Source organism: Pavona decussata, unplaced genomic scaffold (genome assembly GCF_977016875.1).
Source record: "Pavona decussata unplaced genomic scaffold, jaPavDecu1.1 SCAFFOLD_58, whole genome shotgun sequence".
Taxonomy (NCBI): Eukaryota; Metazoa; Cnidaria; class Anthozoa; order Scleractinia; family Agariciidae; genus Pavona; species Pavona decussata.
In genome coordinates this window covers 2,296,562-2,315,720 of record NW_028145480.1, presented here as the reverse complement: position 1 = coordinate 2,315,720, position 19,159 = coordinate 2,296,562, and the positions used below count along the sequence as shown (strand labels likewise).

Genomic DNA, 19,159 nt, shown 5'->3' with positions numbered 1-19,159 from the left:
TCTGACGCTTTGGCGAAAATGTGTACAGGTTTAATTTGTCTGCTTTTTTGTGGGTCCCTTTTTTTTTTCGTGTTTCCTTGAACAAATTCAAACCGAGATATAATTCGAAAACTGTAGCGCTCAAAGGACAAAATGCAATGGAAACTCTGACTATTAATTGACTCAGGAGCATTTCCCGAGAAAGTTCAGTATATGGAAACTAGGCGAACATGAAAAATGTAGGAGTTATTCCTACATAATAGGAAGCTGCTTTAAACCTTTAACCCATAATATGAAAGAACAAATTCTCCTATCTTGTCCCCATACTTTTCTCATAAGAGCAGAGGGGAGAAATTATTAAAATATCAAGAAAACTCACTTTGGGTGATCACATCCCAAAATTCTCATGACCTCAGGACTTGGATAAGCATTGATGTTACAAGGAAAAATTTGACGCTGATCATGAATGTTTTGATATCTTTTGTTGAAAATGATAAAATAAGACCTTCAATCAGCTGCCAAAATAATTCTAGAATGACGAATGACTCAAGTAAAGTAACTCCATGCACTGTTAGGAGCAAAGTTATTTATCCTTCAGAACAATTTCTGTGGCAGTCATGGAAACCAAACTTAAGCCTAAACATTGATTGTGCTTAGTACTGAATAATCTTAGCCCTTGAGCCTAAGAGTTGATCCAAATGATTTAAGTAGCTACCTTTTTAAGGTGTTAGTTTTCAAGAAGGGCTGAGAACACTGCACATGGGTAAACAAAGTTTACCGTTCACTTAGTTTAGGTTTCAGTTTGTTCTCACTCGTATGAGATTTTCACGTACCTAATACTGAATAACTCTTTACAAAATAATCAATTGTCACAGGTAGACCTCTGTTATAACCCATTAAGGGTTGCTGATCAAACTGCCGCCGAAGGAAGAAAGAAAATATTAACATGTCTTAACGGCGAGTTGCACATATGAACAGAACGAAAAATAAAAAAAATAAAATATTTATCCATCCTGTTAGCAAAGGATCCCTTTATAAAGGTGTCGCTTGACATACCGTCCAACCTTAAAGCAAATATTAATCCCGTTAGCATTATTTCGTTACATTTTTCCGTAAAATTCTCACCATAAAATTTGAAGTATGAAAACTTCCACAAAAATGTTATTAAATTTGCTCAGAGAAAGAACATGTGATCGCCTCCTACAAATTTGCTCCTCAGTTGAACAGTTCCAAACTTCACAACACTGTTCATGCGGTTCCTCGTTTGTTGTGAAATATTATAATTTTTTTTAACATTTTAGAATTTCCTCTTTGCTTCCTCAGTTCCATAGTTCCAAGCTTCACAACATCCTTCATGCGGTTCCTCGTTTTTCGCGAAATGCAGTTTCTTTACGACAATCATAAAAAAACTAAATTGTTCGGAAAACGTAATCCTTTGTAAGTCCTAAATCTCTTATCCTTCAAATTCTCAAACATCGCCAAAGCAAATTAGAAATCGCCCAAAAGGTTAATTTATACCAGACGACGGTAAGACGTTATAATACAGATTCGATCAACTGCTCACTAAATATTGAATAAAAGATTAATTGTGTAAGGCATGAAACATCTGCCTTAAACGTCGTTGACAAGACCGAGTAAAAATATCAGTTTTCAAAACGATATAAGATCATTGAAATTGGCGTGATTTGCACTCGGGGCTAAGGACAAAAATTTATGCTGAAAAATTAAAAGATAAGAAAGAAGGGCAAAACAATACACTTTTCGAAACTAGTTCATCTTTGAGGTTTGAAAGTGAAACCAATTATGCTAAAAGAACATAATACCTGTCAGTTTTTTCACCACTTAAAATTCTATATTTGTTAAGCTGTCTCTACAATACTAACGTCAACGTTACGCAACAGTCTTTTTGACAGAAAATATCAAAAAAAAAAACTTTCAAACAGTTTTTATTTTTTTTGTTACAAAAGACATAAGAAGGAAATACAGTCGACTCCCGATAACTCGAACCTTCAAGGGAAATTGAAAAAGGTTCGAGTTATCGGGAGTTCGAGTTATCGAGGGTAAAATTATATACAAAATGACCTGAAAGGAAGGGAAAATTGGTTCGAGTTAGCGCGAGGTTCGAGTTAGCGAGGGTTCGAGTTATCGGGAGTTCGAGTTATCGAGGGTAAAATTATATAGAACATGACCTGAAAGGAAAGGAAAATTGATTCGAGTTAGCGAGGGTTGGAGTTGTCGGGAGTCGACTGTAGTGTTTTTGGTTCGAGTTGATAGCGAGCAGTTTGAGTTCTCCAAATGGCGAGTTATCGATATTTAAGTATTCAATTCTCGACACATTACTACAACGGCGCAACTACGAGACGTTTTCTTTTAACTCCAGTTGAACCTTAATTTCACCACATTCAGAAAATTTCAATTTAAACGAAACACGACAAAAATCTCCTTTTGAAAATGAAAACGCTATGAACGACTCACTGCTCGATAGTGTTCTGTATTTGAACAGTCACAGCGCCACGTTACTGAGCAGTGCATTTACAGACTCGAACTGAAAGTCACGATATAACATAGTATAACGTTAAAGTACTAAACGAAAGCTTTATTGAAAAGTTGTGGCTTAACTGAAATCAGAAAAGGAAAGAAAATTTTACGCAACACAGGCACCGCATGTAGTTGTTATTCACGAAACTGCAAACCCGGGTCAGCCTCTTCTAAACAGTAGCAGGGTGGATATGGCTATAGTTGCGATGAAAACGACCTGCTCCACCGGAAGAAATAAACTTGTTACCAACGTAATATTTATATTTAAGTTGACCAATATATCAAGTATAATTTACGACCTACAAAAATAGTGTTGTGGATCATACACTCGCCGGCGAAAATAAGTGCGACCTTAAAAGGGGGAAAATAATATAAACAAACATAGCAATTATCTCTTTCTGTTACGTATAGAAAAGGATAGCATAATTCATTCGCTCTCCTCAGCGATGTCGATATTACGCTTAAGAATAAAAGCGGGTTATTTTTGAGTAGGTGCAACAAAATAAAATTAAAAAGCTATACAAAAAATGATTAGTAAAAAAAAAAAAGAAAAAAGAAACTTTTAAGGTCATGAAATTAAGACTCAATGTTGCATTGTATTGATCTTGATTGTATCAGTGAAACCATATGCCGTCGGTACTTTAAAATTCACCAAAGTCTATAGCATTCCTGTCAGAAAGGCTTCAAGAATGCATCGTAAAAAAAAAATCAAACAAACCATTGGCGAAAAACATAACTTCATGCAAAATTGGTGCGTGAAAACATGTTCGCGATTACCTCTTCAACTTTTCAATGTTGAGGGAAAACTTAAAACTGACTCGATATACAGTAACAAATCGTGCGTGGAAAACCGAAAGCGGAACCGTACACTGAAGACATTCCAACTCAAAGAAAAGTCATAAAATGATGGTTACAATATAACATAAACAGGTAGTTTAAAGTGTACAACTTGCGACACACTTGGCTAACAGTTCCTTGTTCCTGTTTTCAGTGCAAACAAGGCCGACTCGTACAAGACGTCCGCTGAATTCACAGCGGGTAGGATCCCGACCGAACGGCGAGTATTTCATCTACTTGTATAACTAGAATTTACAACAGGTGAGATGATCGACCTGGGGCCATCGATGTAAACAAAATCATGGCGACGACCCCATAAGTGCACGACTACAGAACTCAAGAATAAGTGGAGCACAGTTCGGTGACAAGAATTTCCTATCATTTGAGACAGACTTGTGACAAATCATTCCCACATTTGTCTTTAGTGGCGAGGAAAATGACGGAAGACAACGGTAAAATTGTACAAAATTCATCTTCGAGAGCGTTTGAATTAAACCCAAATTATCTAAATGACCGAGACAGCGATAAAAATGTACAGTTAAAGACAAAATATGACACTGAACACGAGATCCTGAAAGCGATTACATATTAAGAGACATATCCTCTACCGCTTTAGTTCCCGGTTCTTTCTACATTAAGAGTCTATACTGGAAATATCGAGGAAGTCTTTGACATATAACGAATGTTCAACGAGCATTGTGATTAAAGTGTTCCAGCTAATGTGGGGCGAGTATTTAACAATAGAGCAAACGGCAGACGTTATATTCACGGTTATGAATTCTTGAAAAAAATGAGTACATAGATGAGAATAGAGCAAAATAATTCTGAGCTTTGATGCTAACGCAAAACTACTCCGTTTTACCGGGAAATTAAAAACAGCGACAGACCAATGTAGAACAAACGTGGTCAAGTGGTCATTTCGGCTGCCGTTGGCAGCCAACGCAATTCTGGATCTCTCTAACAAACGATAGACATTTCCTCCAGCACCTCAGTCCCCCCTTTAAACCACAATGAAACACTGAGAACACGTTCTAGCAAAAGTTAAACGAGCATTGTGATCCAACTGTTCCAAACAGCGTGGGGAAAATTTACGAAAAGCGCTTACGTGAGCTGATAGCTACAATTCAAAACGCTTGTCAAATCACTTCCCTTCGTTCTCCTTGTTTTCAAACTCAACAAAAATTGCGTAAAACGCACAACAAGGCAGAATTTCAACGCTCGAATGTTCAAGCCCATCAAGTAGAACGAAGATTTACAAACACAGTCACAAGAGCACAGATACAGTTGGAGACACTTACTGTTAAATCTTAAGAAACTTTCCTGTTCCGGTTCTTAGAGTCAAATAAAACATTGAAAAAGCGTTATAACATGACGGATATTACAAGTGTTTCAGCTAAGATGGGACATGACTTAACAGCGCGATATAACATAAGCAAGGCAGCTATATGCTCTTGCCTAAAAACATGACGACATTACTGAGTTTCAACGCCCAAGTACTCTAACTACAGTGTGGCAAAAACCTGCTACAAGATACTGCATGAGAAAGCTAGTTAGCTGTACACGATCTAACTCACCTTAGCTGTCGAAGACTCGACGCGGCAACCCGTCCATATCCTCCATAATCCAAATATTTCACCTCTACTTCGTCTGGATTAGTAAAAGCCAGGATCTGCGCTCTGTACCAACCGGTGTATGTGTAATCGGGCGCCGCACAGCATGATCCTACAACAATGGGCTGTGGCAAAGGTAGAATGAGGGGCGCAGCTCCTTGTCCATAACACAACATCATGTTCTGATGCAGATCTTGCAGTTGCTGTTGTAAGAAGTCAGCATGCCACTGCACAAAAAAGTGGCCGGCGTCCGTAACGCTCGTCACTACAACATCAAAGCTTGCAAGGCTAGGAAGCGTGGCCTGAGCGATCGGGAACGCTGGAGGAGTAAGAACGGCCGCGGGGACCATCGGCGCTAAACGCACGCCGCTCTCCACCGCGCAGTTCACAGGTGGCGAGTTTAGACGCCTCAGTGAGACGCCAGGAAACTTCTCGTGGATCGAATCCAGAGCAGCTTGAATCTGCGAAGAATTCCCCGAAACAGAAATGATTCGGTAGGTGGACATCTCGCCAGGAGACTGAGGAATCAATCGAATTTTCGCTCCGGACTTCTCGGAGATTACCTTCACGTTCTTCCCCTTTCGACCGATGAATCTTCCACACAAAGTCTGAGGAAACTCAAACTCGCACACGTCCTTCTCGCCGTTTTGCACGCCCTTTCGTGATTTCACGTTGTTCTCGTCGTTGCGAGGTGGCGGAGTCCCATCATTGAAACCTTCGGTGAAGCTGAGTTGCGAGCTGCTTTCCACGCTTCCTTCGCTCGCTGTTTCCTCGCCTTCAGAAGATTCTTTCTTCTCTGGATTTGTCAAAGGCTTTGTTTCCCTACCGGAATCTTGCTGAGCGCTTTCTGTAGCGCTCAACTGCTTTTCCAAAAGGAATCGCTGCGCATCAGAGGGTGGAGTATCTACGGTGTCTTCGCTAACTTCGCTTCCAGTTACAGTGCCCTCGTTCGAATAATTTTCTTTATTCTCCGCGTCCTTGTTTATGTTGTTTTCCGTTTCCTCGTGTTGTGCAAGCTCCTCCGCTTCTTGGCTCTTCTTTCTCAGCCACAGAAAGCTTACAAGTATCGTGATTGCAGCCGGCAACACCAATGAAACAAACAGCTTTGTGGAGAACTGCATCTCGGGTCAACCTAGGTGGACCGACAAGAAGCAAAACTAAGCATCGAGACAAAAATAGCGCATTGTATGGCTTTAATGATCATCAAGTTAAAAGCCGCTTCCTTTAATAATATAAATCAGGATTCTAACGCTAATTTTTCCTTTTTACACCAAGAAACGAAACGTTTTTCAAAGAATTTTATCTCGCCTAACCAACGAACCGAAAGAAACTACACGTCGCACATAAGCATGGAATGATCTCCATACCACTTCTAATGTTAGGGAAGTTTAAACAAATCAAGAACAGACGCAACATTTTAACCTTCTTTAACTTAAAGTTGTGCATACTCACTTTTGTTACAACTTTATCTATCTACCTCCAAACGTTATTCAAGGACTTAGGATATGCTTTCAGGGTAAATAAATTTTAGTCCAGTATCGCTACACGCACGAAAAGCCTTCTGGTCTCGAAAGACACAAAAGCTTAGGTGACATGCGCATTTTCTCCCAAAACAAATGACGATAAAATAACATATAAGTTTAACCTCTCCAAAATCATTTGCACCACACAATTCTTCACAAGATTAAAATCCTAAAATTACGAGTAATATAAATTGAGGACGCCAAAATTGGTAAACGAAAGCGGAGTCCGCACTAGGCAATTTTCTTGCAACTTGCCTCGCCATCTTGTTGCGACACAAGTTGTGCAAATGATTGGCTAGTGTAACATGCCCTGAAAAGAGCATGTCTCACAAGTTTTCGTTGTTGTTGCTGCAACCGCTGTCAAAAGTAGAAGTCGGTTCTACTTCGTGCAATGGTGATTTCAAAAAAAAACATTGCGAGACAAGTTTATTTCATGGCATGAGGCTACGCAACGTTACGTACAACTTGTGTTGCAAAGGCGCAACGAAATTGCGGGACAAGTTGCAAGACAAATTGCAATCATTACTAGCCTCCCCTCCCGTTTCCTCCCCGGATTTTCCCATCCGTTTAGACGGGAAAATGGACGGATAATTTTGAGAAATTTCCCAAATAAACAATCTTGTATGAAATCTTGTAAAACGCACGTGGGTTTCAAAGAAACTGCAGTAAGTAGATCGCCAAGATTTAGTCTTTGGCATGCAGCGACCATTCACATCAAGCGATGAACTTTTAAAGCATGCAATCCCTTGAGTTATAGCGACTGGAAAGATGAGAGAGGCGACTGGATCAAAAGCTGCATAACTCTTCAAGTCGGCCAAAATCAAAATACACACTCTCCTTCCTTTTCTCAATATTTCTTATAGTAGTAGTTGAGAGAGTCTTCTGTGAACATTTCCTTTAATCTCATGACAATTATGTCTGAACAGAATAGTGATATTATTAGGGAAATCATGAAGATGCTGGGTTAAGGATTAAGGCTTCCACCACACTAACCGTGTTCGTTTGGACACGCAAACTTTTTTGGGCGTTTTTTAAGCAAAACCATCGAAAACGAAGATCGTTATCTCAGGAAAACGCTGACGTTACGGAAACAATTGTACACGAAGAAAATGACAAATCTCAATCAAGCTTCTACTGTTTAGTCTTTTTGTACTTCAAACGATGATGCGAACAGATCTATGTACCACTGGCGATTATTTGAGCAACAGTGAAAGACTCTTAAGAGCATGAGAGGGGAAACTCATAAATTTGATCGTTTACCAGCCCCTCAGTGTGGTAGCGCGGTGGACTTTCAGTCGGACGGTCCGACGGTCAGTGGCTCGTGGCCAGGTTGGTCTTGCATTACTGTGCTGTTTCCCTAAACAAGAAACTTTGCTCCACATTGTCTCTCTTCACTGAGGTGTGTAAATGGGTACCGCCGACATACTACTGGAGGTACCCCTGCGATGGACTAGCATCCCATCCAGGGGGGAGCAGGAATACTTGTAGCCGCTCCAAGCTACAGAAGCCAATTTAAGATCCGGCCGTGTGGACCACTTAGACTCGAGTGCGACTTTACCTTTGTCTTACCCTACTGTGTGACAAGTTGTAGGACAAAACTTAACAAACTTGTCCTGGACAAGTCCCCTTGCTGAGAAACTGGCGTGACAGCTTTTCAACTGGGGGACTTGCCAAGGAAAAACTGTTCAAGAGAAACTTGGTCGCATGCAAATCGGCTGTGTTGCAACCAGCGAAGAAAACTTGTCAAGGAGGCTTGTCAGTCATTTACGCGAACAAATATGACTTTGAGAATGATGTATTAATCAGTAAATGACACAGGCATACTCGGAAAAGACCTTCTGATTACTAGTTGGGATGCTCTACCACTGAGCTACAGGAGACTCGTGGAAGCTAAGGCTATTAAACTAGGTTCATGGGACAAACATCCTGCATACTGCTAGGATTAGAATGTAAATATTAAATATGACTTTGTTGCAGATGACACATAACGAAAACCGCAATCACTCTTTGCGCATGATCAAGTAAAAATTGTCAAGCAAAACTTGCTCGTGTGTAGAAGACTGTTACGTGTTGCGATCACCAAGGAAAGCTTGTCAGTGTTTTTAATACGCGGACAAATACAACCTATCGGAGATAAATTGTTCAAAAACTGTTAACAGTTTTTCTGAAAGAGTTTAGAGAAAAATTTTTCAGCCATCACACACGAACAAGCAAACATTGTCAAGAAAACCGTGCTCGCGTGGAGCCAGCCAAACCGATCAGCCTGGATCAACAAAGTACATGTTGACATCTGCAACAATTTAGGTGGGAAACATGTCGTACCACGTAAATGTGTTTTTGCAAACAGTCGTTCGGTCTTCCGAGTTGTAAGACCATTAACACAGAAGAATAAGAAGTATACTCACTCACGGCGCACCAAAATAGTAATAACACCATACAAGCAGTGAAAATTACAGCGCAATTTCTAAGAGCCAAGCATCGACCTACGCCGTGTAACAAACGATATTATTCATATTTGTGACTGATTTGTGTCTTCGCTGAGAACCAATACAGGAAACGTCTGCTAAGCTGTTCCATTGTTTGACGCCTCCAAACCACCACGATGTTATGTCTGTTGTCTGTGGCCGCTTGGATCGGATTTGGTGGGTTTTTCAGCCGTCTCCGTTGATTTGGATACAAAGGTTTCACTCTTTAGTCACGAAACGACCATTGCCTATGAAATCTCTTAGTCCAGAGTCGGCTTGGCCGGATTCATCCTTTTGTTTTTTTGTTTTACCTCTATATTTTTGTTTTGGCACTTTTCTGTAATAAATGGCTCACTCCTTCCAACAAGGAGACCATTTCCAGATAATTTGACACTGGGTGTTAATACTACACAGACTGTAAAAATTGGCGATGTCTTACTATCTCAAATGTTGCAGCGTAACCATTCAAATGAAAGTACGGTACTATGGTGTCGGTTTTTTTATGCTGTACAATTAGTACATGTATTAACCTTTCAGTTCGTAAATGAAATCCTTCAGTGTCACCTTCGACGAGGGAAGCAAACAGAGACCTCTGATATATAAAACACGGAAAAAAACATCTTGAAACATTAAACTCATTTTTTTTTTTTTTTTAACATCTGATTCCCCGGGCGTCAAATGAAATCACGAAATTCATTAATGTTTCTATGATAATTTTGTTTTAAAAGGGCAAGTGTCGAGTGCGAGTGTTCCATCACGGTTTCCAGACACGAGAAATCTGATGAAACAGCTTCCTGTTTTATTGTTTTCGACTTTTTGGAAACCCTGACGAAATTTGAATCAGTTTCTCAATCGGGCATAATAACGAGAACAGAAATTTACAGCTTTTAAAAAACATGTTTCTGAGAATGGTGTATTATTCAGTGAGTGACACAGGAAAAAGGAAATTCGAGTGCTCCTATCAGAAGTCGAACCTAAGACCTTCCGATTATTAGTTCGGATGCTCTACCACTGAGCTACAAGAGACTCGTGGGAGCTAAGTCCATTAAACTAGGGTTAATGGGACAAACATCCTGCATCCTGCTAGGATTGGAATTTCAATGTGTGGCATTGCGCGCATTTGAATAAATGTGATGGTACATTTTAAGCCTGATGAATGAATGAGAATGGTGTATTATTCAGTGAGTGACACAGGCAAACATTCTGTTTCTGTTTTCTGTTTGAATTTGCTCGTAGTTACCAGTTTGCTCCATGTCGTTACTTCAGAGAAATTAGCCTCGATTTGGAAACGGTGTCCTTTGTCGCATTTCATATTCATATGTACTTTTGACATCGAAGAACCAGCACCCTGTATTCACGACCTAAAAGTCGTGAAGAGGAAGCTTTACTTGCACGATACAGACCTAAAAGTACACGGTAAAAAGAAACCGTCGACATTTTCAAACATACTGGTTAGATTTAGTACAGACAACGCGACGTGTTAGCAGACTGTCCAAGACCGAATGAGCATGAAAAAAAAATGACTTCTAGATTTGCCCTTTGCTATTAAAGTTGTTCATTCCAACGCGGTGTTTGTGTCATTAACATTCCAATTAAACTTAACTCAGGACTTTAAACTAGCTAAAGTTTGACACTTGACATTATTGAATTCATCGACAAGGCCTTGTTCCGTTTTTTTACCGCCGTTTCAAGGCTTATGCACCTGACCATATTGGCGCGTCCTGATTCGTTTGTCAACTGATGAATTATCAATGAGCTTGAGAAATAAAATTTACGAAGCCCAAAATTGATTGCGCATACTCAGGTACAAATGTGTAGACAAAATCATTGTTTGCCTTCTTGATTGCGTACGTGCGTCTGCCTGCCTCCCCCCATCCTCTCCCTGGTAAGGCCTCCCTGCTGGCTTGGTTGTTTGATTGATTGAAATCCATGAAATTCATACCTAACTATGGTGCCCTCTCATTTATTAATCGATTAAAGATCCCAGGGCTCGAAGAGAAAGGTTCCAGTCCTTTGTTTATCAGCCACCCAAAATATCGCATTCTGACGGAGCCGACCTGTACTAACTTAAATGTCTTGTCTGCTTGTTAAAACAACTCGTTACTAGGCGACAGAAGCTGCTTGTTAAGACCCTCTTCCTGTAGGGGTTTATGTATCTTTGTGGTGGGCGTCTCTTCCACAGCGTCCATCGAGAACGTGAACGCGGGTGGATTTTGAACTTAATATCTCTGCGTTCTAAAGAAATCATGTCATGATTATTTCTGCCATTTTTCGACTGATTTTACGAAAAACTGTTTGCTCAGCTGTTCTCGAGCGTCCAACGACGGGTTCGTAAATCCCCTCAGAAAATTCGGATTGAACTTTTGTCACCAAAAACTTTAAAATAACATCGGAAAAACAAATTCTTCTTGTTTTCGAAGAGAAGAAAAATGTCGGTAAGACCAGCTAAAATTTTAAGAAAGCCAACAGCAGCTGCGACTTGAAGATTCAGCTACAAAAGCAACAAATATCCCTCAAAGATCCAAAAACGATCTTGAGAAAAAGAAAACGACATTTGAATCACTTTTCGTAATAATTCTCGTTGGGTGCCTTCAGCTTATGAGTTATGGGCATAAACCGAACAGACATGTACGATGGGCTAAGCAAAAATAGTTTTTTTCTGATAAACCGACGGATATATACGATGCGCTTATCTGGAGCGGGCCGCGATGATAGTACCAGTGTGAAGGCCAGATGCACATACAAAATTTTGAAAACAAGCAAGACTAACAACAAAGTGGAGGAGGAACAAACGAAAGACAGGAAATATTTCGACAGACGTGAGAAGAGATTGAAAATCACAGCAAACAACTGTAAAACAAATTCTACTCACCAAAACACAAAGAAAACGCTCGAGGTGACAACGCCATAAACAACTCACCATTTAACAATTTGCAAGTCTCATGCAAAATAAGATGACATACAATAAACTTCCTTGGAAACAGAAGTTTTGCCTTAACTACATCAAGCCACCTACACAATTCGAAAATTGCCTCAACTCAAGACAAGGAAGAACTTTGACTTCCTTTATTAACCGTAACGCATCCTTTTTATCAAAGGTCGCTTCCCACGAGAAACTAGCATTTAGAAGTTGCCTAGAATTCTCACGTTCAAAACCTATGGAATTGATCTAAATTTCACTGCAGAAAATACACAGAAAAAAAATTATAGGAAAGAACAGTCACGCTCAAAAGCTAAATCACTTTGTACAGCGTAATAAACCGTGCCGCAGCCTAGTACTGCTCGATAGTTTTCAACTGAATGGTATTAAAGTAATAGTACACTTAAGGACTTCATCCTGAGACTCGAAAGTTTAAATCACCTTGTAAAGAGTAATATACGAAACCAGAGCAAAGCATTGCACAATAGTTAACAACTAAATGGTATTGAGGTAGCTTTAACTTGAATGGACGTACTATAAATTTTATCGCGGCACCGGCGAAAGTTCGAACCACCTTCAGAACAGCATGAGAAAGAGCATGATAGTTTTAATTCAAAAGGATTTTTTCCACACGCGAAGTTCCTGGCAATAAAAGAATTAACTTTACAAGATGATTTCCATTGCAAAGTTCGTTATTGTTTTTCCGGCATCCGGCCTCTGGCTAGGTTCGTGAAACTGTGGCGGTGCTGATTTCATCATATATGTCAGTGGTTAAAAGGATTGTAAATACACTTAACAAGCAACGAATCAGGTCATTTGTTCATACATCTGGAATTCCCACGTGCCACACACATGCATAAATCGGGCCCACGCTTGGTTTAATTTATTAAAATATTACATAGTCACAGCGGCCGTCAGCGGGTCTGTCATACTTCCTTTTATCAAATGACAAAGTCGTGTTGACGTCTGAGGAGGGAGGGGAGGGAGGGGCACATAGCACGCAGCTCTTAAGGAATTCTAATTTCGTTGGACCTGTATGTCACGCAGCTTGGCTAGGGTCCATTATTTCTGTTCTTTGTTAACTGCTCCGCTATTGTTTTTTTAGCCAATCCTGTGAGCCGTCCTAAGAGCTGCCATTGCCTTTTCAGCGAATCATGTGAGCCGTTCTAAACCTTGCGTGATGGCTCGGAAGAAGTACTTCTCGGAATATATGGTAATAAGAAAAGATAAAGAAAAAAATTGACAGATACAGGCGGGGATGCCGTAACAGCGCGAGCCAATTACTGCGGGCACGGAACACATAAAATAGGATAAGATTAGCTAGAAACAACACTTAATGTTCCTTGTTAGGCTGCACGCAAGGTTGCATGAAGTATATACGGACTTGAACGATCGAGGGTTTTCGGGGTCATAAGTGACTTGGACAACCTGTAGTAACGTTTTCAAATCCCTTTGAAAGAATTTAGTGAACAGTTATTAATGCAGAGACCAAGATCTCGGGCTAAGATATTCCATAACCTAGTCGTTCTATTCCAGAAAGACCTATGAAATGAGGTAGGTTTACACTTTCTTGTAGAAAAGAGGGCTATATTGAGATTACAAGTAGATTTTTGCCGGGTTGGAGCTCGTACGGTGAGAATTACAGAGGGATTGGCCATAAGAAATCCAGTTACAGTTTTGAAGGGGAAAAAACCATATCTAGTCGTTTGTGCCAATAGGTAATGGGGAGACGGTACAATTTGATTAGCCTATCCTTATATGTTTCGGACAGGAAAAAGGCAGGTTAAAAATGTAATTTGTAGCCCGTTGCTGTACTCGCTCTGTCTTACGGATCAGGCCCTTCGATTGAGATGCCCATACCTGACCCGACCAAAGTAAGTCATTTTCCATGACCGGGTTTCCATACTTTAACCATATTCAGACCTGAGTTTGCTTATCTAGGGCAGAAAATCTCGCCATATAAGGTGGAATTATATTCAACGGAGCCCCATTAATACGAATTGAAGACCGTGACTGAACAACAAATTTCTGGTTGTATTAACTCGGCACTGTTAAATTTGGGTGGCGAACTACAAAAAGAAGACGACAACAAAAAACTACAGAGGAAGGCAGCATAAATTAGAACACGAGGGAACAGATAAACTTAACAGATGTTGCTAGGTGATTCGTATCGTGTTGATCAAATTGTAAACAGTTACCCGATCAGGATTGCAGTAACATGAAGTACCTCGGTAGGCTGCTGACCACGGGATGCGAGACGAAGAAGAAGGACAATTTAAGTTAGACGGAGTACGCCATTAAATATTATTGCCTTTGTCAGTAAATTTCGAGTTTGTACGCCTTACCGAATCCATCAAGGATCCAAATAGATTTTGCAACGGACAAGCTTGTGATTCCCTCGCGAAATCTTTACATTTATAAAGTTACAAAATCCATTTTGGATCCTGATCGTGTAACTGTGTTTCATTTGAAGTTGAACCTTTGAACTTGTCGACACCAAATACAGGTTACAATGAACATAATTTCGAATTTTACTTTGTCAATTTTCTGCCTGTTTGACATTTAACCAACCCACTGGGTACCTTGAGTGGAGGCCGATGTATTAACAGGGTTGGTTTAGAAAGAAAATAACAGCTTGGGTCTCAAAAAAAGAGGTTATTGTCAGTTAACGAGGCGTCGGATTGACACAACGTCATACGCATACATACGGTGCCAAGGAACGTAGGTAATGGCGCATGGACCGGGGAAAACAGATTTAGGGTTAAATATAATTACAGGAAGGAAAAGTGAAATGCAAGCCTGAAAAACTATTTTACGTACACGATGTCCATCACCAGAATTTCGATTTTTAATAATTTTGAAAGCTAAAATCTGCAAAACTTTACAAGATTAAGAAAAACATTGGACCATTTTGCACGAGAGAAACTACCACCCATAGACTGAAAATGAATTTAAAAAATCAGAGTTTCCGGCCCGAAACTCTTATTTTTATTTTAGTTATTTTAGTAGCTTCGACGCAAACAGAAAAATCTTAGTAGTTAAATGACGTATAGGTCAAGTTGCCAGGGTGACCGGAACAGCGTGGACCCAATTACTGCGGGCCCACCGTAAAAAAACCGCTTGTGGGCTGTTTTTGAGAAACGCACACCTGTTCCGAGGATTCTCACCTCCGTTTTCTTAGCTATTCCTCTGTCTTTGAAAACTATCTTTTCTAATTCGAATTAGATCCGGTTGTACAAAGAGTCCCTGCTTTATGCAGGTACCACAAAACCTGTGGCTTTTCTGTCTAAACATAAATATTTCAAAGATTTCGATCAAGGATACGACTTTTGCGGTCACACGTTACGTCGCTGTTTAACATGTATGTTAAACAGTAGTCTATCCATCGCCTCAAAACTCGGGAACCGCGACCACCAGGCAACACAATTAAGAACACCTTGCGAAGGTACCTTTTAACAGCTTTCATGCATGGGAACACTTTGAAATTTCCTGCAAAGGCTCTAAAAGTAAAGCCACCTTGCAGAGCACAATAAACAGTACCACAGGAAAGCACTACTCTAATGAACTTTCCCTTGAATAGTCACACTTAAGGATTTCGTTCAAAGGCTAAAAGATTTGAGCCACCTTGTAAAGAATAATAAACATTACCACAGGAAACAACTGACAATTTAACTTTCACCTGATTTGAACGATCCGCACACTTTAGGATTTCGTCCAAAGGTTCGAAGATTTGAACCACCTTGTACAGCATAATAAACCGCACCACAGGAAAGTCCCGCTCAATAGCTATCGTCAATGGAATTACTGAAAAGTTGTGGAAGTAAGCCACTGATAATCATTGTTCTTTTTACCCTTATTTGCTCTCAAAAGTCGGATTTTGAGCTCATTAATTCCAACCGTCAGGCGGAAACAAAAAATGTTCTAGTTAAGGAAAGTTTAAAGTTACTGTGATAAAAGAAGTAAATCAGGAGAAAGCACTCCTGGTAGGTATTAACAAGAGCTTCCAATTAACCGGGGCTTAAGGCAATCGGCAATTGTACTGCCGGCTTTTGTGTAGGTACGTGAAGTTCGGTTTGTTTTATAACGGAAGTCCTAGCGTCTGTCAACCGACGCGTTCCATAACAGCTGAGATATTGTGAAAAGACGTTTAAAAAATGAACAATTTAACAATCTAGAATTCTGATCAAGAGAGCTTAACATGTTAACTACCATATAAATATATTTAAAACCAACAGCGGAGCATCAACAGCTGTTGACAGGAATATAATTACAGTAGCATAAACAAGCGAAATCAGAGCGAGTATGCGGAGCATTCTTCCGAAAATATTCCTATGCTGTCGTTCGCTAGACCGGAAGCTAAACCACTCTTCAATAAGAAAACAAAACTAATTAACTGTACCTTGCCACGGATAAACTTGTTAAAAGCCCTCGCGTTTTCGTCCCCGTTCCCTACAATACTATCACAGTTGTGACTTGTCGATCGATTAAAAGTCTTATTTTTCCCAGTGACCTTAAGCTGGGTATTTTCTCCACTGAATCGCACACGTGTTTCACGGCTCTGTTAGCGTGGTAGACTCGAAACAAGGAAGTTAAGAATGTGAATTTAACTTCGACACTGTCATCTTCACTCTTAAAAGTTTATTTACCTTCAAACAATTTCCTTGTAGTAAAAGGTCACTTTGACGGAGGCAGCACTTCAACACCACGTGGTAATATAAGTATAAATAGCCAGCAGAGTAGATTATCATAAACTCATTTAAAGATTATTAACGATAACCATCTGAATATTATAATGCCTCGAGACATTTTGTGAGGATTTTTAATTTAAATTAACACCTAGCATTTCCTATAGAGCTCTTGAAAACGAACAAAGAAATTCCAAAAGAAAGTGACAGGCATTATTAAACAACCTAATTTTAGAAGTTACTTCCTCGTAATGCTCCCGAAAACTTGGACGTCTTTCATATTTCTCATGAAGCCTTTCATCCGTTAACGGGTGCATTAATCTTTCAAACAGGATTATATCCACTTTGCTTAAACGACACACTTAGCGATTCCTAAAGTGCCATGCCCAAAGAGATTTCACAAATACAAAGTGACTTGTCTGTTTACAATATACTTGGGGCATACATACATATTTATTAATTGGGTGTCTACAAGGCAGAAAAATGAATTATTTCCCCCGCCAATAATACCCTGTTTGCTGACCAAATTCGACAAGTTATCGACCATTTGCAAACTTTAGTTCGTCGGGAATACCCTCTGGAAGCCTTAAACGTGAGCTGAAAGCAAAGCATGAGCACAGAAGTCTCATATTTCCTACAGGAAGGAAATAGACAAGTCCGCAAACAGGCTGCTGAAAGCATACTTATATTAAAAATATCATACCGTATTTCCTCCATTAATCGCCCTGATCTCGATGAAGCGCCGTCCCACGACAAAGGCTGGTTGAAAACGAGTAAGATATTCCTTGACGAGTCCGCATTTGACAATTTCTATAATCTTGCGTGTAGGTAAAATTTGTGAAGTTCAATTTTTCGTTGACACGTTTGTTCAAGAACTGCTGTCCCAGTTTTCGAACAACTTCACTAAAACCTTTTCCACCCTTAAAACTCAAGCAAATCAAGATTGTCCAAAAGCTTGTCAAGGAAAACTCGCTCGTGTGGAAGGGGCCAAAGCGCCTCTTGGTATAGTGTAAGATGCAAGAGAACGTTGAATTTAATTCACGTTTAGAGCAGTTTTCAATGAGTGTTTTAACAAAACCAAAGTAATGTTTCTGGCCAATCATAACAAACGTTAACGAACCAATCAGAATTCGAACTCAAGCAAATGCGTGTCACCAATGCCAAGCGCGGGAAAACGCAGGTAAGCAACTCACGATGCTTCTCATTGGTTGAGAAATTGACCCTAGTTTTGCGAGCCAATCACAAAGCGTAGTTATGCAAAAGCAAAGCAACTACTTTCGACACTTAGTTGAAAATCGCTGAACACCACGCACGATAAATTTTCCAAAATTTAATCCATTTGTTTATGATGAAATGTCACAAAAAGAAATTTGAAAAACAAAGCCTTTAAGGGCGCTTTTATGAGGAAATTTCTCACGACACACGTAATTTTCATCCTTACTTCCTTACTTCCTTACTTTGTGGTCTTAAAACCTTTGACCCTTTTGAGTCAGTTTACGAAATCCTAAAGTGTGAGAATTCAAATGAAAGCTACTAAGCAGTGCTTTACTATGGCGTCGTTTATTATGCTGTACAAGGTGGTTCGAACTTTTAAGTCTGTGTATGAAATCCTAAAGTGCGATCATTCAAATGAAAGCAACTGAGCAGTACTTTCCTGTGGTGCTGTTTATCATGCTGTATAAGTTGGTTCTAGCTTTTCAGTTTGTAGATGAAATCCTAAAGTGTGCCCTTTCAAACAAGCTGTACTTTCCTGCGGTGCTGTTTATTCCATTAGTAGGTTTGAAGTCTGGCAATAAAATTCAGTATGTTCCTGTCAAGGGTGCTGTTCAAGATGGTTCCAACTACTACGTCTGTGGATGAAATCCTAAACTGTGATCATTCAACTTACAGCTACTGAGCAGTACTTTCCTGTGGTGCTGTTTATTATGCTGTACAAGGTGGTTCTAACGTTTGAGTCTGTGGATGAAATCCTAAAGTGTGACCATTCAAATGAAAGCTACTGAAACACTACTTTCCAATGGTGCTGTTTATTGCGCTGTACAAGGTGGTCCTAACTTTTGAGTCTATGGGCGAAATCCTAAAGTGTGATCATTCAACTGAAAGCAACTGAGCAGTACTTTCCTGTGGTGCTGTTTATTATGCTGTACAAGGTGGTTCTAATTTTTGAGTCTATGGGTGAAATCCTAAAGTGTGACCATTCAAATGAAAGCTACTGAAACACTACTTTCCAATGGTGCTGTTTATTGCGCTGTACAAGGTGGTCCTAACTTTTGAGTCTATGGGCGAAATCCTAAAGTGTGATCATTCGAATGAAAGCAACTGAGCAGTACTTTCCTGTGGAGCTGTTTATCATGCTGTACAAGGCGATTCTAACTTTTGAGTCTATGGGTGAAATCCTAAAGTGTGATCATTCAAATGAAAGCAACTGAGCAGTACTTTCCTGTGGAGCTGTTTATCATGTTGTACAAGGTGGTTCTAACTTTTGAGTCTATGGGTGAAATCCTAAAGTGTGACCATTCAAATGAAAGCAACTGAGTAGTACTTTCCTGTGGTACTGTTTATTATGCTGTACAAGGTGGCTCTGTCCTCTACGTCTCTGAAT

At 39.9% G+C, this 19,159-nt stretch overlaps 1 protein-coding gene across 9 annotated transcripts in view; it reads right to left on the bottom strand.

Annotated features, from left to right (window-relative positions):
* Positions 1–19,159, bottom strand: part of LOC146479616 (A-kinase anchor protein 1, mitochondrial-like) — an 80,440-nt gene that overhangs the window by 9,748 nt on the left and 51,533 nt on the right. For 6 of the 9 annotated variants that reach the window (XM_085110476.1, XM_085110481.1, XM_085110479.1 and 3 more), the window contains one exon: positions 4,929–6,096. In XM_085110476.1, the coding sequence (XP_084966602.1) occupies positions 4,929–6,085 (1,157 nt within the window). In that variant the 5' untranslated portion in view covers positions 6,086–6,096. Of the gene's footprint in view, positions 1–4,924; positions 6,097–6,416; positions 6,474–17,260; positions 17,589–19,159 lie in introns of those variants that run through there. The other 3 variants (XM_085110482.1, XM_085110483.1, XM_085110484.1) reach the window with 3 other exon arrangements.